General features: G+C 34.9%; 1 protein-coding gene across 2 annotated transcripts; it reads right to left on the bottom strand.

Annotated features, from left to right (window-relative positions):
* Positions 1-1,118: 1,118 nt before the first annotated feature.
* LOC131156266 (uncharacterized) lies at positions 1,119-6,697 on the bottom strand. 2 transcript variants are annotated; one of them, XM_058109807.1, is made up of 7 exons: positions 6,304-6,661; positions 5,408-5,643; positions 4,999-5,257; positions 2,397-2,576; positions 2,144-2,299; positions 1,838-2,039; positions 1,119-1,322 (listed from the first exon to the last, which is right to left on the bottom strand). In XM_058109807.1, exons 1-6 carry the CDS (start codon positions 6,331-6,333, stop codon positions 1,866-1,868), a joined length of 1,035 nt encoding a protein of 344 aa, XP_057965790.1. In that variant the 5' UTR covers positions 6,334-6,661; the 3' UTR covers positions 1,119-1,322; positions 1,838-1,865. The 2 variants fall into 2 exon arrangements, with proteins under 2 accessions (XP_057965790.1, XP_057965788.1); XM_058109805.1 differs by lacking the exon at positions 1,119-1,322 and having other exon boundaries at positions 1,528-2,039; positions 6,304-6,697.
* Positions 6,698-24,109: the final 17,412 nt, after the last annotated feature.

Consider the following 24,109-nt stretch of genomic DNA (forward strand, 5'->3'; position numbering starts at 1 on the left):
TTCATTCCCTGAAAATCTCATTACATGAAATACTTTTTTTTTTTGAAGTAACCAAACATCCCCTTAGAATCTTGACATTCTAAATGGGCTTTTGGACGGTTGCCAGGCAATATGCTTTTCCTTTCTTTTTTCGGTGTCCTTTCCTCTAATCAATGCATTGTATTTGCTCAAAATGATGTCGTATATTGTATATATATTGTTTGGCTTAAGTTGATTTGTCACAAACCTTGAAAGCTTTTTCTAGTTTCCACTAGTCATTGCTCCAAACTCAATAGGATATATTCATATATTTATGAAAAAAATTGCATTTTTATTTCATTATAATTACATTAACTTTTGAGAATTACACTTTTAACAATACCTTTATTTATATCTCAAAAATATTATATTTTTTTAAACAAAAAACTCATGTATTTAAAGGATAATATGTTTTTGTGTATTTATGAGAAATCTATATCTCATTTTTAATTCTTTTATTGGAAATTTTCTAAAAAATTTTAAACAATACCAAAAAAGTATTTTATTTTTTAAGTAATAATCATGGTAGTTTTTACCATTAACTTTAGACTATGTTTGGAACTTAGAAATTATTGAGGAAAGAAGAGGAAAATATTAAGGAATATATATTTTCATGCTTAGTTATGAAAGTGAGAAAAAAAATAAAAAATATTTTAAATTTATGAACAAAAAATTAATTTTATATATTATTCATGTTTAAAAATTAAAGTGTACGTGCATGTGTCTACATATATATGCGAGACAACTATAATATATAGATTAAGCTGTTGGACAACTAAGAGATAACATATTCAAAAAGAAAAAAATTGTTGAAATGAAAATGTTATGATGGATGAGAGTTCAGAGATGTAACGATAAGAGATAAATTAAGGAACAAACATATTCACAATTAGACGTAATTTTATAAAAGATAAGATAAGAGAGAAACAACTTAAATGATTTAAACACTCACATTGCAAGCCAAATACTACACAAATGAAAGAGAGTTAACCAATTACCTATGAAGAAAAGTTAAGAATTTAAAAGTCTTGAATTTACCAAAAGAAATTATCCAAATTGCATAATTTACAGGAAAACACAATTCATGTACCAATCCCATCTAGTGAAACTTAAGATTTGATTTATTGCTTCTGCTATACATATAGAATTCAAATGAATACATGGATATTATCCTTTAATTTTAAACTAAAGCAAGGAAATGAAATGTGACTGATCGTTTTAGCCAACATAAGATGTGCCCATGACGGAGAGGAGAGCAGAGGAGAGGATAACCAAAGCCTTCCAACAGATACGCGCATTCAAACCTTCATGGCATTTTCCATTTGTTAGATGAAGACATGGAACTAAAAATCATCAATGTTCGACCATTACAGTGTCTGGTAAGCCACATCTCAGAGATTCACAAGTAAGAAAAACAAAATGCAATTTTTGCTTTCAGGAGTAAGAAAAATACTCTCTTAAGAAGCCAAAGAAATGACTGAAATAAGACAAACAAAGAGCACAGCACAGTGCAATAAAAGCACATTTAATTTATGAGTATTGACAGCAGTAAACCTATCCAAGCAACTAAGCTTTTGGATGCCTGAAAGAGAGACAAAAATTGGTGCATCTGCATTTTCTTTTTAAAATACACCAGGAGTATCTCCCTTCCAACAAAAAAGAAAAGAAAAGAATATTAATTGGGTAAAGGAAACAGAAAACCAGAAGCAACATGCAAATGGCACAGCCAAAATTCAACAGGACAGTATATCCCATTGGCGCCTGTTAACGAAAGAATAAAAAAATCGAAGTTAGCCAAGTAACAGAGGGTTCTATTTACAGTTTCCCAGATTCCAAGTTGCAGCTATCTACAACTGATAATCAGCATGAAGAAATCTTTCATATGAAGTTCCTTTGAGTGCCTTTTGGACATCATCCCAATTTTGAATCTGCTCTGATAGGGGCCCTCTGTGAATCTTCACCTGTCTACTCTTCAGATCCCTCTGTGGAACCCTTAGAAAATCTTGAACATCTACCAGTTTCTGCCAAAAAATTAGCAAAATTGTTACCTTACATGAGGGTATAATTGAATGACAAGGTTTATTTACAATAACTGAAAAAGTACTTCTGCCTACTAGGGTCTTACTGTTCGGTTTTTGATTATATCCTCGTAGTAGAGGATAATGTGACGGGTGCTCTTGAAGTATTCTAAAGCATTGGCAGTTGTCTCCTCTACCTGCTTCAGGCTGGGCATCAGCAATGATGCATTGATAGAAGGCTTGTATTTTGCTAGTATCTCAGCCTGAGATCATGAACATATATTAGTTAGTCCAGCCTTACATGCCGTGTGTGTCTTGCATATGAGAGAGAGAGGGAGGGAGGCAGAAAGAGAGAGAGACCTCATGAGGTGAATGCACATGAGATTTGTGTGTCCCATTTAGCAGTTTAGCATCTCGGTCATAGGAATTTGCAAGCACAGAAATCATTCTACGTAAAAGATTTCTCCTAAAAAGAAAAATAGCTGAAACGCCTCTGCTGTTAAAGTAATTGACTATTTCTTCATGATGCTGCAGTAAACCCTGCATTAAACGTCGGATGTGATTGTTATTCTAGCTAGCTAGCACAACAGCAACAGCAAACCATGCATGAAAAAGAGCAAATAAAATTATAAAATGAGTTGGGAATGTATACTACTGATTGCTCCTATGCTAATAATCAAGCAACTAAAGGATAAAAAAAGAACAGAAGATTAAATAAACAGAATTGCCAGCAACCCTTACATGCCAAAATTACCAGAGTGGAAACCATTTTTAACACACGGATTTGTCAAGAAGTAATAGATCTCATCAATCTTCTAGTTCGGGTTGTTTGGTATCACTGTCAAAAGTTATAAAAACGAAAACCAGAAACAAAAACTAAAAACCAAAAATAGAAACTAAAAACTAGAAACTATCAACCAATTTGATTAATATTTGTGAAACTAAAATAAATTAAAATTTTAACCAACAATGCTCATTTTAGTCTTTAAGATAATTATTTTATTTAATTCTTATACTTCAAAATTCACTTTACAATAACAATCTTATAATATATAACAACTGAAAAATAGTAAAAATATTTTGCAATTGGGTTTTTTTATTTTTTTTTAAAAAAATTTATTTATATTTTTATTTTAATAATATTTAAATTCATATGATCATTTTATTTTTATTTTAATTAAAAAGTGTGTATAAAATGAATTATTTAATCCAAAAAAAACTGTTTCTGAATATTAAAATTTTCCAGCAACAGGTTGCCAAAACAACTAAACCATAAAAAAAATGCTTGGGTTTCAGTTTTTTCACAAACAAATGAAAACTGACAACAAAAATAAAAAACTGACAACAAAACACATACGCATTTTAATAATCTCTTTCTTCACTATGCAAAAATAAAACCAGAAAACAAAAAAATAGAAACGATACCAAAAAAACCCTTCGCTTATCAAATGAAAGCTTTTATTATAATTGAGGACAGCAAGATATGCTGGTCTTCCCAGGAAATAAACCATCAGATATAGTGGATTGAAAGACTGCAAATCAGTCCAGAAAAACAGGAACCTGACCTTAATGGACATTACAAGTCAAATAAGGGCATTCCAACCTTCAATACGAGGAAATTGGAACATGAATCTTTGTTAATGGAAGCAATTTAAGATTGTTATGGACCTGCAATCTTTGAGACCCCAAAGAAGAGCCAATGGTTCTGCTCTGACACAAAAAACAATCGAATCTCTGCAGACAGCCTATCCACATCTGGCCTCAGTTTCAACTTCCAAAATGATGGATCACTAACATTTAATTCATTATATCCAAAACCGATTTCATTTTCCTTTAGGGTCCGTTTGGATCAAGAATTTTGGTTGGAAAAAAGGAAAGGAAAGGAATTAAGAAGGAAACTCATTTTCCACTATATTTTCCCTCTATAACAAATACTAATAAAATAAAATAAAATTAGAATGGTTAAAAATTAAGAAAAATCAAATGTAAATGGTGTGTAAAATCATATTTTTATTTGTTAATTTGGTATATTTTTTATTTTCTTTCTTACTTTCCTTGATAACCAAAAGTGGAAAAAATGGATTTCTTCATATTATCATTTCCTTTCTCCAAGATTTACCAAGTTCCAAACAGGCACTTAAGGCAAGGGAGAAGTTTGCGCAAGTCCTCAATGGAAAGATCTAAGACAAAGCAAAACTTTTTGAGTTTTCAAATACAGTATGAGGAACATGTTAGCACCACCATGTTGATATAATCATCCCCATGAAGCCCACAATGATGCATAATATTTCAACATCAACATTTAGTTGACAAGAACTCCCAATAGTCGCTCCACATTCATTAAAACATTTATATATAGGTGAAATGGTAGATACCGTAGATGTTACATTATGCATAACAAGTCCAAGCAGAGCATCAAGCAACAGCCTCAAACTCTCTGCTACAACAAAGTTTTCTTTGCTTTTTACTTTCAACCTAGTCACATACATAGTTCTCACATACTTGTATTTAAGGCCCATGTCCAACACTCCATTTAAAGAGACGTGATCCTTGCTCTACAATTTGGAGCAGCGGGCAGAAACCAGAAGGTGTTTTTAAACAAATAAACGAAGGCATGGGCATAAACTTGAGAAAAGTAATGATGCCCCAATAATATTTGGAAACATCTCCTCAAAATCAGGTCACCATTTAGGGATTTTGAATACCATGCTCACCAACCAGAAATATCAGCAGCATCAGTCATTTTAATCAGCTGAATGCACTAGGTTTCAATTTTAAGTCTACAGGTTGTAAAAAATAAAAATATTTAGACATGGTCAAACATAAAGTTCTACTGCATAGAGATGGAAATGCATGGCAAGGACAGATGAACAAAAGTCATTAAAAAAATCATATAGAAGCATTCAAATTTAAATTAATTATCAATCATTCAAAACTTGAAAATTTCAAACATGGAACTAACCTGGTTAAGCATCCATTTTAAGCCAACTGCAGCTGTGCACTCATTCTTGGAAGCACTACTAAACCAGTCTAGGTTATAAACTTTATCCAAAGTCTCTGTAATTGACGAAATATTACTCCTCCTAACTTTAACGGAGAAAATCTCTCCATTCGAGCTTATGTTAAGATGACTATTTAACAGTGTCTCAAACCAACCACTTCCAGACCTCTGTGTCGACAAGATAGTAAAATATCGCACGGGGTTGCACACACATTCAGCCCTAAATATGTAGGGACATAGCATATCAGTGAACCATATAATATGTATATATATATATATATAGCCCTAAATATGTAAGGACATAGCATATCAGTGAACCATATGATATATATATAAATATGTGCAAACTCAAAACCAGTATGAGCTTTACCTGCTATAAGTTTTGGGTGTTGGGTAATGCAGAAGAGGAATTTCCCATGGTTCAACATCAGGCGGTGTACATGATTTTCCAACTACTTGAACATTTAGAAATCCGGCCCTAGTGCCCGTGCCAATCTGCCTTAGACAAATTGAGCAAATATAAATGCCACAGATCATTGCAAACAGTAAGACAATCATCCTCAACAGCAGTGGAGATTTCTTAGGAGCCTTTATGATAAAGGATTCCTGTAACATAAGGAGCACCAAGAAATTAAAATGGGAAAATAACTGATGTTGTATAAACAAAAGCCTCAGATAAAAAGGGCGCTTTGATTGAACCTAACCAAAATGCTATACAGGGCAAATCAGAAGATAAAATGATCGGTGAAATGATGTTAAAAATAATTAAAAAAAAAAAACTGATATGGAGATCCCATACGATTTGAGCTTAAAAATTTTTAATCTACAGTACAAGTCTATAATAAGAATGCAGTTCATATCAAACGTGAAACATTCGATTAAAAATAAAAAATACAAAAAAAAAAGTCGACGGCGAAAAAGGAAAAAACAATGAAAGCTACGATTGAACCTATAAATTTCAATCAGAACAAAACTTGAAGAAAAAAAAATTGGGTTTCCTTCTATTTGCATTCATTTACCGAATAAACTCGAAAACGTAGGAAACAAATATGCCTACGACTCGGAAACCCAGATCAGACAATCCGCACGTGAACCACCAAAAAAATTTAAAACTAGAACTCACATATTATATAATCACGCAAATAATACCGATATGTTGTTCATTGAATATTGACAAAACACAAAAAGAAAATGTAAAAAAGAAGGAATATATTTGTTTAATGATCGGGACAAAAGGGCATGAGAGGGCATGAAACATCGGCGCACCTTGATGAAGGAACAGAGATCGTCTGCCATGGTTTCAAAAAGGGAAAATTTGAAAAGGCATTTGGAAGCTAAGGTTCGAGTATTCTTCTCCTTTCTCTCTTCCTCTGTCGAGCTTCACCCAATGTCTTCGCAACGGACAAAGAAAAGGAGGACTGAGAGCTGATACATCGTCCTTTTTCTCGTGACGAATAATATCATTAGATGCTTCGACCGTTGCTCTCCCTCCCTCCGTCTCTCTCTCTCTCTCTGGGTTTCTTCAGATTTACAGTCCCTCTCCTTCTCCTTCTCCTTCTCCCTCTTCCTTCTCTTCCTTCAGATTTACAGCTCCTCTCCCTCTCTCTCTCCTCCGTAATCCGGTGCAGTGCGATTCGAAAGTAAAGAAGAAAAGTCGCAGAGGAGACTGAGGACACGTGCCACGGCATGTCAGAACGACGTCGTGTAGGGGTTCGTAATAATGGTTTTAATTTTCTTAAATATTTTTCCTTTTTTAAAAACCCTTTTTAGGGTGATTGATGCATTAAGCAACAGGCTAAACAAAAATAAAAAATAAAAAATGCAGTGACCATAACCCTAAATACCAAAAATATTGGACAATTCATATAATGATTTAATGGATCAATAATCTCATAATTTTACTCATATAATGATTTTAATGGATGCAGATATAATTATTTATATTTACTTATTTTATATTTAAAAAAAGTCATAAATTTAAATTTGTATAAATTTAAATTACGAAAGCAGTGTTAATGTATTCTTTAGATAATTTAATAAATAGAGAAATTTAAAGGTATTTTTTATTGGTGTGACTTCATTTTTAAAAAAATAAGGAGATTTTTGACAAAAAATAATATGTGTATTATTTAATTCTAACTCTTAGATTTTTTTTCAAATAACTTAAACCCTATATAGTTTAGTTTTTGAATAAACCAAAAAAATAAAAAGATATTTCTTTTAATAGAATTTTAGATTTATTTTCTTAATGCTTGGCTATCTTTTATAGGGGCAGAGTTCTTAATTATCGAATCAATTTTGTTTGGTTAGCTTACTAATTGGTATTAAATTGCTTATGATTTTCTCATAATTAATTTATAAAGAAGCCTATTAAGAGATTCTATTGCATATTTTTAGCTTAAAAATATAAATTTATATTCAAAATTCGGTTCACAAATTTAGCATTCAAAATTAAACACTTAGTTCTTACTCTTATCAAACACCCCTCTACTCTTCCATTCATTTTAAAATTAATGTCGTATCACGTGAGAGACAAACAATTCATAAAAAGGAAATAAGTTGTTTAAATACAATATATATATAGGCTAAATTTGGGTCTATGAATTTCTCAATCCATTTTTACATGATTAAAAGGGCAAATTTCTATTAATTCAAAGACACTAAGAGGTAAAACCAGGTTAACCACTTTTGTTTATTAAATTGTTTCAAAATGAGAGAGTGATTAATTAAGAAACAATTAAATGTAATAGAAATTCCCTTAAAATAACGTAGAGAAGAATATCTTAACAATTAAAACTTCAACTTTTAATATTAAAGATTTTAGATTTAAACCTTTGGATAAGTAAATAAAATACATTGCATTAAAGATGTGATGTTACTTATAGAGTTGCTAAACTAGTATGGAATAAATATTAAAAGAGTTCACAAAGGTAATCAAGTCTCTGACAAGACATTATTTTAAGTTCCAAACTTTTCTCGTTTTAAATTTAAATTTATAAAATATTTTGAAAATTGGCGTTTTGATACCAATTGTTAAAGTGAGTGCGCAGCGGAAACCAACCTTGTAAACTCGAATCAAATCAGAAAAAGTAATGCAAGCATTCAACAATGAATATATGGAAATTAACAATGAATAAAGGAAAGTAATAAATCAAACACGACACAAGAATTTACGTGGTTCAACAATTTGCCTACGTCCACAGGAGCAAGTGGTTGTTTTTAACTATCACATGTGAAGCTTACATCAAGCTTACATTTAGGGTTACAAAATATAATATATAAAAAAACTCTATGCGTACAGAAGATTTATACTACATCTAAAGCACTTCTGTAACGATCCCCTAGAGGAAAATCCTCTAAAATCTCTCAATCAATTGATCTCCGATTCAAATTCTGTGATTTGTACTAAACGAAATTGTCGACAATTTTAGGCAAATCGTCAATGGAAAGATACCGAGGCTGAATCCTTCGCAGGCTGACACCTTCTACGATTATCTCCCGAAACTGAAACTTGCAGCCAACTTCCTTATTCTTCGCATCACTTTGCTTCCCCAACGTATGCGTTCCATTCAAATATGAGTCACATCTCCACCTTGGCGAATATTCACCACTTAGGAGAAATTCGGAAGCATAACCCCACTGCTCCACCTGAAATAGTAGATTGGGACTGCCTCCCGTCTAGCACCTAGAGACGCAAACCAAGTCCAAGTGATCCTTGAACTTGTACGTGGCAATAGGAACTCCACCTAATTGAATACTCAACTTCTTGAACGATCCTCTAAACTACAATGCTACCTTGGCAGCCTCAGCTCCAAGTACTCCGCCTCAGCTGTTGAAAGTACAACTTGAGACTGTACCTTGAACTTCCAATAAATAGGCCCTCCCACAACATACCTTGTTGTAGACCTCCTATCATCCAAGTATCCTATGTAGTTTGCATCCACGAATCTCACAACTGAAGGATCACTCTGTAGCCCGCTGAAGCACCTCATTGCGCTAGCGTGGGAAACCTTTAACATGTCCTGAACATCACCGTCCTTCCTTGAGTACTGAGCGGTAGACAGTTTACATTGATTTTGTAAGAACCCGAACCGTGATAATGGGTTTATATATATAAAGAGAGGGACATTTTCGTAAAAGAGTAGATTCATTGATGAAACCGGATTTCGTCGACGAAGCCTGTGTTTATCTCGTCGATGAAATTCAGAGACTCGTCGACGAGGAGAAGCCGAGGGGTCTCGAAAAAACCGACGATCTCAGATTCATCAACGAGGCCACCGATTCGTCGATGAAGGTACCATTTCATCGACGAAATTGGGTCGGGTCAAAGGGCTATAAAAGGAAATTCTCATTACTTCTTCATTAAGAAATCTCAAATTTATCTCTCTCTCTAAACCTCTTCCTACTCTCTCTCTCTCTCTCTCTAGATTTCTTCACCGATCATTGCTAGAATCGAGAAACGGAAGTTACCACGAGGATTGTGGAAGGATTCTCTACAACTTCTATGGATCGAAATCTCGTTTCGGAGGTTTTCGGGTTTTGGAGAAAAATCGAGGTAAGGCTTGGTTTTCATTTCTGATCTGACAGTTTTGTAGAGGATGGTCTTGTGAGTATATTCTGTACTGTGATTTGTAGGTTTTGAAACTCGGTTCGCTATTTAGGAGCCTTGGAGTTCGAGAATTGTTATACGAGGTTAAGGTAAGGGGAATTTTGTTTATATTGGTTCTTTTCAAAATTGATTTTGATGGAATTGTGGTCCATGGTCTTATGTGTGTTTTGACTACTCATTTGGAGGGATTTAACGGGGAAAACTATGAGTTTTTCATTATTGCAGTTTTGGGAAAAAAGGGGGCGACGGGCTGAATCCCGGGTTTTGTTTAAAACTGAGTATATATGTGATTTATACTGTGATATTGGGATGATCGTGCTTTGACTTTGTTTAAACTGTATTTGTTTGAAAAATCATGATTTAGATTACTAAATGAGTGTGGTTTGGTTGGTTATATGAGCATGCATGTGTGTGTGATATGCGGAATTACTGATAGGATCGTGATTTCAATGATTCTAGGGACTAAGAGTGACCAGCTCTATATCCGAGGGTGTGTGTTTATCGCCTGCCACATAGGCAAGAGTGTCCGACTCTATATCCAAGGGCGTGAGCCTATCCCGGCAGATCAGGCTGAAGGGTGTGGATCCACCAGCTAACGCCGGTACGATGCCATGGGAGTCGAGCACTAGCCATGTGCCGGTGGTGCCGTGCTTCACAGGTTGGCTACGGGCCAACGCTGCCGGACCGGCTTCGGGCCAAAGGGTGTGACGACACCAGGATTGCTGATCATGTGTTGTGTGTGCGTGTATGCACTGTGTAAATTAGTACTGGATTTGCATTTAACTGCGTGTATGTTGCATCACGATAACACTCAAATGCCACATACCAATATAACCTGTGTTCTTCCTTACTGAGAGGTGTCTCACCCCTGCTGTACGTTCAATTTTACAGGTCCTTTGAGTAACCGGAACTAGCGTCCTGGTGTAAGAAGCGTAGTGGCCGATGTACTGCGTTTAGCGCTGGGTAAGTGCGAGAATTGTAATTTTGGTGGGTTGCCATTTTGGTATGTATTGGGCACCCGTTTGTACGTTTTTTACAGAGCCATGTTTTGCTCTTGTATAGACTCTGATATGGTACTGCATATGTTGATATAGAATGACTTTTTCCGCTGCGTACATGATTGTGATGGATGTGTTCAGGGTGCCTGGGAACCCCACGGGGTCGGACCCTCATCCATTGTACTGTATCTGTGATGATTTGTATGATACAGGGACAGGTTAGGTTACATTTTCACCCCTAGGTCCCATTTCGGGGTTCAGGGCGTGATAGATTTGCCAATGGTATATCGGTGATCGGTTTAACATTAACTATGCTAAACCTCTCCAACACCTACTCCAAAAATCACCCTGAGATAACCACAATCTCCTTATAGTTTTGTCCACATAGTTACTCTGAGATAACCTCAATCTTCCTATAGTTTCATACTTGCGAATCATTGCCCCAAGAATCCTTTTGACAACACCCAAAAACTTCATGTCAAATTCTTTTCTCAACAGAGTTACCAACTGAATAACCTCAATCGAAATCTTCCCAACAATTGGCATGTCATTCACATAAAACAACAGAATAATTACCTATTGGCTTCATATCACCGTTTTCCCCTCTGGAAGCTCCACTAGCTCCCACACCTGATTCTTATGTAGTAACTTCATCTCCTCTACCATAGTACTCGTCTATATATTTTTCCCTTTGCTGTGCGTTGCATTTTGAAAAATATTAGGAACCTTGCTGGCAGTAATGAATGCATAAAATATCAGATCATCAAATTTATACTTGGAAAGTGACCTGATAGTGCACCTAGGCCCATTGTGATCCTGTTGGTCTCCCAAGTTAGAACTCTTTGCAATATAAACGATGTCATCTCTACCCTGAGTCTTTAACTCCAGCTGCATCACAATCTCCTTTCTCCTTTAGTTTATACTGTGATACTGCAGGTCTTCTGAGCTAGAACTCCCTGTATTTCTTCCCTGAGTCTCAAACTCCACCTGCACAACATGATCGTTGATGTTGTAGCTTTCTGGCACCCATTTCTCTTCATCTACCTACGTATGCTACACCATTACTTTAACACCAAAAATCATGTCTCCATCAATCACCACCCTATTTGCCATTGGATCACACAACTTGAACCCATATTTCTTATACCACAAGAAGATATCTAAGAACCCGAACCGTAATATATAAATTTAAATAATTAAGAGAAGGGTAAAATTGAAATTTAAGCAGGCTTCGTCGATGAAGCAAGAGTTCTTTGACGAAGGCTTTGTAGTTCTTGGCGACGAATTTCAGGTGCTCGTCGATGAGGAGAAGCCGAAAGGTTTTGGAAAATCAGGAATCTCAGGCTCGTCAACGGGGTCATCGCTTCGTCGACGAGGTGTCTACATGGGCTCGTCGTTGAGGATGCCATTCATTGACGAGGACGGCTGAGTCAAAGGTACTATAAATAGATATTTTCATTACTTCTCAGTTAAGAAAGCTCAAATTTTCTCTGTATCACTCTAGAAACTCAACCTACTCTCTATCTCTCTAGATTTCTTCTCCGTACATCACTAGAATCAATGATTTGACATTACCACAAGGACCAGGGCAGGATTCTCTACAAGTTCTATGGATCAGATCTTCGTTTCAGGCATTTTCGGGTTTTAGCTCGAAATTGAGGTAAGGCTCGGTTTTCAATTCTGATTCGGTGGTGGTGTAGAGAATAGGGTTGTGAGCATATTCTGTATTGTGGTATGTAGATTTTGGAACTTGGTTCGCTATTTAGGGGCCTGAGAGTTTGGGATTTGTCATTCGAGAAAAGGTAAGGGGATTCAGTTTATGTTAGTTATTTTTGAAATCGGACTCGGTAGAACTGTGGTTTGCGGTCTTGTGTGCGTTTTGATTACTCATTTGGGGGGATCTAACGGGTCAAATTATGGGTTTTTCATGTTACAGTTTTGGGAAAAAGGGGGTATTAGGTTACATCCCTAGTTTTGTTGGAAAATCGTATGTATATGATGATTTATACTGTGTAATAGGGACGACCGTGCCTTGACTTTATTTAAACTGTATATGTTTGGAAAATCATGATTTTTGGATTACCAAATGAGTGTGGTTTGTCTGGTTATATGAGCATGCATGATTGTGTTTTAAAATGAAATGCAATAGGAATTGGGTTCCAAGTTGTTCCAAGTACAGAAAAAGTGTCCGGTTCTATATCCAAGGGCATGTGTTTATCGGCTACCACGTTGGCAAGAGTGTCCGACTCTATATCCGAGGGTTTGAGCCTTATCGGCTGATCACCGAAGGGTGTGGATCCACCAGTTTGTATAGGTATGATGCCATGGGAGCCTGGGGTTCGCCATGTGTCGGGGATGCAATGTATCGCAGGCCGGCTACGACTAATGTCGAGTATTGCGGGCCGGCTACGGGCCGAAGGGTGTGACGACACCTGGTTGATCATGTGTGTGTGTGTGCGTGTATGCATTATTTTGAAACTAGTGCTAGAACTGCATTTAACTGTGTATGTTTTGCTGTTATATAACACTCAAATGTCACACACCGATATAACCTGTATCTGAATTACTAAGAGGTGTCTCACCCTTGCTGTACGTGCATATTTTTTAGGTCCTTCGAGTAACCGGAACTAACGTCATTTGAGTTGGGAGCGTAGTGGTCAGTGTATTGCGAGAGGTACTTGGGTAAGTAATAGGACTGTATCAGGTGGTCTTTTGTGGTCTTGGCTGACACTCGGGTTGTGTTTGTATTATGGACCTGGATTGCCTTGTGTATAGACTCTGGTATGGTACAGAATATGTATAGAAAGACCATTTTCCGCTACATATATTCTGTTATATATGGATGTGTTTAGAGTGTCTGGGAACCTCACGGGGTTGGACTCTCATTCATCGTACTGTATCTTTGGTGATTTGTATGATACAGAGACATGTTAGGTTACTTATTCACCCCTGGGTCCCATTACCAGGTTCGGGGCATGACAAGATATATCATTTGGATATTACACCAAGTTTAGATCTAACCTCACTAGAAACGTACATGACTAGGCCTTCAAACTCTCTCAAACTAGAGAAATCTACCACATAACATGTCCAAGCCTCTCCTACAACTCTCCCATCTAGTGATACCTTTGACAATCGGTTAATCAAGAAACACGCCATACTCACTAACTTTACCAACAAATTCCTTGAAGTCGTGCATACAACCTTCCTTGCTCACACAACTCCTTGAATACCAACGTACTCAATTCCAATGTATAACCTGAAGAACTTTGTCCCTGTCATTCCACCTCAGCCACAAGTTAAACCTAACAAACATCTTCAACTTGTGCCGCATGAAGTATCCCCAGACCTTTTATGATAAACTCACAAAGTACCGATGCCCACCTCGTGATGCTCCCCTCACCGATCCCAAAACATATAAAATAATGTAGTTAAGAATACCTTCCATTTTGTGTGTGGTTGCTTTACACAAAATAGTATTATCTGACTTAGAACTTTTAGTTGCAACTCCACCTAAAAATGTGTTACCCAGAAGTGCTTTCCGCTAACCTTTGTCCCTTTATCACCATCAAGACGTCTTTACACACCTTCATTGTCTCACTTTTAGACTTGTAACTATACCCGTTACAATCCAAAGTGCCCAATGATATCATATTCTTCTGTAGATCAGGTACATACCTTACACCACATAATGTCCTTACCACACCATCATACATCTTGATTCTGATTTCCCTCATTTCGACAACTTTGCAGACCATATCGTTTCCTATAAGAACGGAACTAGAACTCACCAATCTGTAAGTGGTGAACCAAACTTTGTTGGGCATCATGTGAAAAGAACATCTTGAGTCTAAGATCCAAGAATCGGTAAGGCCTTCTAAATCTGATGAAACAGAAAGCATATCACAATCACTGCTCCTTGAGTCTCATTTTTTCACTACATTCGCAGATTTTGACGAACCCTCTTTTGAGTTTTCGCATTCCCCTTCGTCCACTCTGGACACTCTAGTTTTATGTGCCCTATTTTCCCGCACTTAAAATAGCGAACATCATTCATCCTCCTAGAATGCGACTGAGTTTTATTATTACTTGATCCACTCCAGGACTTGCCTTTCCCACGATCCTAATTACCCTTCGCCACATCGCTGGCCTTCCTCCTCTGTTGGAACCCCAACAATGCACTCGTGATATCCTCTAACTTTAGGGTTTCTTTCCTTCATATTAGAGTCGTAACCAGATTCTCATACGTAGGAGATGTAGGTAGGGAATTAAACAGCATAAATGCCTTGTATTGTTCCTTGAACTTCACATCAACTCGCTTTAGATCACTAATGATATGATTGAATATGTTGATGTGCCGAGTCAGGTGCAAATCATCTGTCATCTTAAGCCAATATAGTTTTTGCTTAAGATACAACTTGTTCGTTAATGACTTGAACATGTATCGACTCTTCAGTTTCAGCCAAACCGCTGCCGATGATTCCTCATCCATGAGGTGATACGTCACATCATCGCCCAGACAATGTCCGATAGTAGACACAAATTTCACTTCCAACTCCCTCCAACTCGTGTTGTCCATGCCTTCCGGCTTATTTTCGTATAGTGCCTTCACTATACCTTGCTGCACCAACAAGTTCTTAACCCTCATCTGTCAAAGTCTGAAATTTTCTGTTCTATCAAACTTACTAACATCGAACTTCGCCAAAGAGATCCCAGTTATTGCAACCAATATCTCTGATACCAATTGTTGAAAATTGGCACTCTGATACCAATTGTTGAAGTGAGTGCACATCGGAAACTAACCTTGCAAACTCAAATCAAACCGGAACAAGTAATGCAAACACTTAATGATGAATATACGGAAATTAATAATCAACCACAGTGAATAAAGGAAAGCAATAATTCAAACATGGCACAAGAATTTACATGGTTCGACAATTTGCCTATGTCCACGGGAGCAAGTGATTATTTTTCACTATCACATGTGAAGCTTACATCAAGCTTACATCTAGGGTTACAAAATATAATATATAAACAAACCTTATGCATACAAAATACTTAGACTACATTTAAAACACTTTTGTAGTGATCCCCTGGAGGAAAATCCTCAAAAATCTCCCAATCTATTGATCTCCATTCCGTGACTTGTGTCAAACGAAACCATCGACGAAAAGACACTGAGGTTGAATCCTCTGTAGGCTGAAATCGTCAACGGTTATCTCCCGAGACTAAAACCTGTAGCCAGCTTCCTTGTTCTTCGCATCACTATGCTTCCCCAGCTCATGCATTCCACTTAAATATGAACCGCATCTTTAACAAAATAAATGATGGACTACTACTTGTTAAGAGTGTAAAAGAGTTAAGTTTACTCGTAAACTGTTCAGACTCGACTCTTCGTCTCTTAACTCAATTCGACTAGATTCTACTAAAGTTTGAGTTGAATAATAGTGCTCAAATTAAGTTTTGAGTCTAGTTGAACTTTTAAATTTTATTATTATATATTATATATGTTATGTAATACATATTTTATAAATATAATTAGTAGTATATATACATTATATATATAATATTACTTTATAATTGAGTCAAATTTAATCGAATTTGAATTCGAGTTTTATAAACTTATAATCTAATTGAGTTCAAGTTTAACAATTATAAAATGGAACAAATTCAAATTGAATTTAAGTATTTTACTTTATTAGCTCGATTTGACTCTATTTGAATACATTCCTACATCCCAAGCCATGTTAATAATTTGATTTTGTTTAATCCAACAATATATATATAACAAAAGGATAGGGGCAAAGACAGTCAATTAAAATATGGACCATTCTTTTATGTCTTCTTCCAATGTCATTTAACTACTTGGTCCTGAAACGAAGGTTTAAGCGGAGGGGTAGGTCCAATCTTAGCTGCTCGGACGTTGTGATATGTTGACTACTAAACTTGTCTTTTACAATGGATGTTGTGATATGTTCTATGAATGTCTCTCTCCATCTCTCTCTCTCTCTCTCTCTCACACACACACACACACAGTTGAAAACGCAAGAAATTAGTGGGATATTTTCAGTTTAAATATTTTTATTTATATTATAATTTTTTTTTTTTTACATTTGTTGTTATTTTTGCAACCTAGATTATATTTTTTTAGATTAAATTATTCACTTTATCTAAAATTTTAATTAAAATAAAAGTAAAATGATCATATGAGTTTCAATATAATTAAAAATAAAATTATATATAGTTTTTATAAAAAAATATATAAATAATAAAGATCAATTACAACGTATTTTTACTTTTTTTCAATTGTTAGGTATAGTAAAATTGTTATTATAAAGTAAAATTTAAAAATAATTAAGTAAAAAATAATTATAATAATTTTTATTTTACTGTAGTATTTTTAACCTTTTATTATTTTACAATTTTATTAGTTTAATTATATGTTTATAATTTTATTTGATTTAAAAAATGATTATTTTTTAAATTAAGTTTTTAATTTATTTTAACTTCATAAATATTAACCATTTTTAAATTTATATTTTAATTTTAATTTTTCACATTTTCATAATTTTTTATACTAAACCATACCTTACGTTTTTCATATTTATTTTAATTTTTGGTCTTAAATTGGCGTGTGACCTACGAGTCCAGAGATCACTTTCTGGGGAAGCAAACAGCCCAAAACGCACGGAGGCAATGATGGAACAGCCCGAACGCGCGATCACATGGCTGCATTGATGTCAAATGATGCTTAAAACATAACATCATCACCTGCATTCCAAATTAATGACCACTTTCCGGGAAAAGAAAATGGGAAGAGGAAAAGTTGAGGCTGATTATTGATGATCCAAACGTGTTTTGCTGTGGAATGTTCGGTGTGTTGTTCTTATCTTTTTCTATTTTGTCGTTACCTATTAAACATCTGTCTCATCCGACGTAACAATTAAAATTTAAAACTAAAAACAAAGAAAAATGCAAAAATAAAAAATAAAAAAGGATGCTGAATTAAATTGGCTTTTCGTTTTAATTTTTTAAAAATTACGTCAAATAAAAATTAAATTTAAAATAATTTATAGTACTTTCTAAAGAAAAAAGTGAATAAATATATAAATATGGGCACAATTTTTTTTTTCCCTGAGAATTTTACAACAAAGCTCGGAGACTCATCTTAATTCAATCGAAAGTAAGAAAGATTTTGACATTGTGATATAGGACGAGTATGATTGACCTAATCTTACGCTTCAACCCTCATACAAGCACATACATTAAAATACTTTAATTTAAAAATTTAATTAACTAAACATAAACACTATAAATTATGTGACATTTCACACGTTGTTGGATTTTTGAAAAGGTGTATGATGTTGTCTAAAAAATAAGTCCCAAGGGTTCCTTATTAAGGAGTCAAGTTTTATGCGGAAATATGTTAATTTCAAAGTCAAGATTGCAAGTTCTAGTTTAACCAAGAAGAACGCAGCTATAAAGTGTAGGGGAGGTGGTCTTGTGGGTGTATGATGGTGGTGGCTATGTGGATATTTTAGAAAGGAGGCCGTGTGGGTTAAAGTGAGGAGGTGGTGATGGTATCGCTGGATAGAGTGGTCTCTCACCACTTGATCTCTAGTGAGAAAACTGTAGTCTCACACTACAAAATCAATAGATCGGACAAAGGTTTCAAGCTTTGGCAAAGAGAGAGAGAGAGAAAAAAAAAAAAGCTTTGACAAAAAAAATTCTTCCCAATATTCAATATCAACAAACTTCATTCTTACAATGATTCAGAATATAAAGACTTAGCATGGGGGACAACACATTAACACACTCGCACAACTCTCACAGGCTTGGAGGACAAAACATGGGAAACACACATGGGGAAACAAAGCAATTAAGCCCTACACTTAATTCTAACACAATAATTATTATCACAACTTACTAAATGTTGACTTTTTGAGTCCGATCCTGACTTTGATATTGACAAAGTACAAACATCTTATGTGTGTATTTAGCATTTGAACAGGTTTATCTTACAGGATACACATAAAGAAAAAGGGAAATGGAAGTCAGAAGGAACTTAAAGTTTACACACTCGGCCTATTTCATGGAAGTCAAAAGAGCAAAAGAACAAGAAAAAGAAGACTTATTTTACTTTGTAAATACATTTAGTTTCTATTTTTGGTTTGTAATAATGTATATTATGCATGATGTGGATGAGAAGCTCAGAATGACCATAAATAGACTTTAAGGGACTAACAATTTTCAAGAAAAAACCTTTTTTCATAAAAATGCTAAAATTACAAAAGTTTTTTGAATATTTTTAAGGTAAAAAATAGGGCTAAATTTGAAAATTTTCATGCCCCGGTCGACCAACCCATATACGTTATATTTACCACAGTCAACTGGCCTTGGTTTTTGACCCAAGTCAAAGGGTCAGGCGACTATCCCTTCTTGTGCCTTAAATGCTTGGCCGACCAAACTATAGGCAAGCCAACCGACCTTTGATAGTTTGACCCAGTTTCTAATGCCCGATCGACCGACCATTTGGTTCAAAAAGACCATGGCCGATCGACCTTCAGTGGCAGCTGACCGGCCTTGAGCCTAGGTTGATCGAACCTACGAAGGGTTCAACAACGTCAACCGACTGGCGTCTTGCTAGGTCAACCGAGCTTCTTTAAAAATTCAAATTTTGACTTGGGACGGTCGACCGGAGAAGCCCTGGGTTGACCGAACCTTCTGGGTTTTTCAAATTACAGCTTTTAAACACGATTAATTTTTAATTAAACCATTTGAAAAATACCCACCGTGTTCCTAAACGGTTAGATTTTCCAAAAATCTATATATATACCTTTTATACTATTTGATTTTCAAGCATATTTGATTCTTTTTCTCATTATTCCTTTGCAAAATCATCTTAGAAAGAGAAAACATATATTCTCATCCTCTTCATTTGCAAACTCATTGCAACTTGAAGAGTGATTGATAAACATTCTTGTGGGCATATTTTCATATATTTTTAAAAGCTTATACTCTCTCATTCATTCATATTTGTAAATCATATTTAGAGAGTGAGATTGAGTTTTTCTCATTCTATTTCATTGATAAATATTGTTGGGAAAACTCTTCATAGTTTGGGAATCTTTGCACACTCATTGCAAAGATTCAAAGCTTATTTTTGTGGTTATTGAAAAACATTTTTGAAAAAGCTAATCATCATTATCTCCTAAAACTTCTTGTTGAAAAATTTATTTAGGAGATATATATTGAGTTTTAAGATCTTTGATATACTCTTTGCAAATATTATATATTTCAAACAAAGATCATATTTACTGTCATCTCTCTTAGTATTTCACACACATATTTTTGAGAGGTATTATATATACTCTAATGAGCTTAATTTTCACATCATATTGAGTGCATAGGATTTATTTTTGTACACATATGCTTTTGTAGAAGCATTCATAGTTGTACAAAAATTTGTATATCTGTGTATTCTAGGCTTGGACTGAAGAGGGAGACTCACCCTGTTAAGAGTCTCGGATTGACTCAGACCTGGTTAGAAAAGTCAGGATTTACACCATCTTGTAAAGTATTCACAATTTGGCTCAGCCTGGTAATTGAGCTGAGGTGCCTCCACCTTGCAAGGAGAATTGATTGTGACTCCACCCCGTAATTGAGCTGGAGAGTCTCCGCCCCGTAAGGAGAGTGTAAGTGCCGTCACTCGGCCCGATTAAAGTGAGCAATTAGTGAATCCTTGAGCTACGACTTAAGGCGGGGACGTAGGCAAGTTTGACCAAACCCCTATTGGGAATGCACCAATTACATCACTAAGAACACATGCAAGCTTAGTTGTCTTGTATTTTCATAAATTAAATATAAGGACTCAAGCATGTGCCAAAAGGGAAGCTCAAAATTGTGTGGGGCCCATGAAACATAGTCGTGTGGGGTCCACATGACCGTGTGGGGTCCATATGGGTATTGGACTCGAATTTACTTCAATGTATCGACTGGGGTCTTCTCGTACCAAAAGTCTTCAAGTAGTTTTCAAATAACCCCATGTATACCTACAAAATAGTTATGAACAATAGTGGACATCAGGAGGTTGTCCACGTGTCGCCATATCTGTAAAGGAAACAGTAAAGGCATGTTGATCCCCATCACATTGCCTATCGTAGTCCATCTATTAACAATTTGATTATTTACAAAATAGTCAACACATTTAGATCAAAGCTTTAGAAACTTGGTCGAAATTGAATTATGTTCTTCGAAATTTAAATTTCATTTATAAGGATTGCTTTTAGGATAAGAAAAATTATTTTTTTAATTCTTTTTAAAGATGAATTAAGAAAAACTCATATAAAACACAATAACAACTAATCTTTATTTAACTTTTAGCTTTTAGTAATATTACTCTTGTTAGCGCGAGCTGTCATTAGAATCAATTAGAGAGATTATAGGGATAAAACTTGAATGTAAATCCTCTGTTTTAAGGGTCACCCCTTATTCTAACTATAATCTTTGTATATTCAAATATAGGTTTAAATTATCTTCTATATATATATATGGTTTTCCATCCCTGTAAATAGTATGAAAGCAATAGACAATTTTCTCAAAGTTTATCATGGTATCAGAGCTCTGCTTACGAGGAGGTCTTGGGTTCTAGTCTTGTCGCCCACGTTTATTTTGTGGTGTTATTTATCGTTTGTTTATCCTTCCACGTACTATCAGGCTGCAAGTGCGGGGGAGTATTAAAACTTGATATACATTATTGGTCCACAACCTAAAGACTTAAGCTTTTAGGTAAAGTGGTAATCTAATATGGTATCAGGCGATTTAGCTTGACAATGAAGAAATATGACTTTCAACAAAGTAATTCAGACCATACACTCCTTCTAAAGCATCAACTGGGTAAGGTAACAACTCTGATAATCTACATAGATGACATGATTATTACAGGAAATGATTCAGAAGAAATTTTGAGACTCTAAAAGCACTTGGCAATTGAATTTAAGATGAAGAATTTGGGAGGACTTAAATATTTTATGGGAATTGAAGTGGCTAGATCAAAGCAAGATATATTTCTCTCCTAACGAAAATATATACTTGATCTACTATCTGAGGTAGGATTACTGGAGCGTAAGCCTGTATACACACCAATAGTTCAGAACGACAGACTTGGAGAAAATCTAGACCAAGTGCTAACAAACAAAGAAAGTACTAGAGGTTAGTTGGGAAACTTATTTATCTCTTATATACTCGCCCAGCTATTAGCTATGTTTCAAGTATAGTAAGTCAATTCATGCATTGTCTTAGTGAGGATCACATGGATATATGCAGTGATCAGGATTCTTCAATACTTAAAGTCATCTCCTTGAAAAGGACTTATGTTTTCAAAGAATAATCATCTAAGGGTTGAAGGATATACTGATGCAGATTGGGCAGGGAATATCTTGGACAGAAAGTCCACTTCAGCTTACTTCATGTTTGTTGGAGGGAATCTAGTAACATGGAGAAGTAAGAAAAAAAAGGTAGTGACATTATCAAGTGCAGAAGCTAAATTCTGTGGAATGACTAAGGGTCTCTATGAGCTCCTTTGGCTAAGGAGACTATTGACGAAAATAGGCTTTGCTCCTAGTTCTAAGATGGATATGTTTTGTGACAATAAGGCGACTATTAATATTTCTCACAACCCTGTCCAGCATGATCCCACAAAACATGTAGAGGTAGATTGACATTTCATCAAACAAAACCTTAAAGTTCAGGTAATTCGTTTTCCATTCGTGAAGTCTGAAAACCAGTTAGGAGACATACTTACAAAGATAGTATGCTATAAGAACTTCTACAACTCACTTGACAAGTTTGGCATAAGATATCTGTATGCACCAACTTGAGGGGGAGTGTTGGCATGAGCTGTCATTAGAATCAGTTAGACAGATTATAGGAATGAGCTTTGAATGTAATTATCATGTTTTAAGGTTCACCTCTTATTCTAACCATAATCTTTGTATATTTAAATATAGGTTTAAATTATCTTTCATATATATGGTTTTCCATCACTGTAAATAAAATGAAAGCAATAGACAATTTTTTCAAAATTTATCAACACTTACCTATCAAATATCATACTTTTTCTTACCTCACTACTTTAAATAATTGTACTATATACATAATACAATACCCACAAAAGAGTGGATATATATATAAGAAAAAATGTGATATTTGATAGGTATGTAGTATTAGTATTTAGTTTTATTCATATACTTTAAATTTTTTTATGATAACTGTGCTTATTAATTAGCTGTTAGTTTCCTTTTAAATAATATATTAATTTATATACTTTTGGAAGTTTTTATATTGTCGTATAAGAAAAATTACAAAAGATTTAGCTGCTCGTAAGGATTAAAATAGTTGATAATAAGAAAATAAATTATATTTGCAAAGACATTCAATCTAGACCGTTGATTGAGAAAAAGCATGTGGTTGAAAAAGCATGTGATTATCATTGAAGAACGCATGATGTGTCTTCTTTATTCTATGCACAGAATAAAAGTCGCAGTTGGTGACAAGGGGTCAGCAGGCCCCTCCCCTTTTTGGGCAAAGTTGTCCTTTCAAAAAGAAAATTTTGGGTATATTTCTCAAAGAATTTTTTAAGCTTTAAATAGCAAGCTTATTTTATTTTATTTTTTTTGTGGGCATTAAAAGTTATTAATTTGTGGCTTTGAAAAATTAATGTTAATTTTTCCCTTGAAAAATTATAATATTTTATGAGTGTCCTTAGTTTTTTTTTTTTCTCCTATCTATGCTTTAATTCATTAATTAAAAGAAAATTTTGATAAAAAACCAATAATCCCATATGGATTATGCACACATACACGACAAAAAAAGAAAAAAATTTAAAAATTTTAAAATTGAAAAAGAATAACAAATTTACGTCATTTGATAATGTGTCTACGTCCACGAAACCTCTTGTGCAATTTATACTATTATCAAACGAAAACTAGGTTTAGGTTTCAACCCTAGACCATCATCTGCATATATAACTCCATATGAAAACCATTAAATACTCTCATATAGTGTATTAGGGGAATGCTTTGTTTCCCGATAAGGCAATTCGGAGCATACTCCTACTGTACCCTTGTGAGGTTTGGTTTGTTAGGACCTTGTGAGCAATAAGAAAATTATGAACTCCAGAAATTTACGTGGTTCGGTCAAGATCGGCTTACGTCCATGGAGCACACCACAAATTCGCTAAAACCACCGGAAAAATACAACTCTCTTCTTCCTCTCACTCTCTTCCTCCTCTCTTTCTTCTCTCAACTCTCTGCACATTTCACAACTCTCCACAACTCTCTATTTATAGGGTTTTGGAATCAATTACAATTAAATACGATAAATCAAAAAGAGAAGTTTCATCCATTTAAATTAAATAATGGATAAATGGTGGATATGGATAACAGCTCCAACTTGCAACGCGTCT

This window comes from Malania oleifera, chromosome 5 (genome assembly GCF_029873635.1).
Source record: "Malania oleifera isolate guangnan ecotype guangnan chromosome 5, ASM2987363v1, whole genome shotgun sequence".
Lineage (NCBI taxonomy): Eukaryota > Viridiplantae > Streptophyta > Magnoliopsida > Santalales > Ximeniaceae > Malania > Malania oleifera.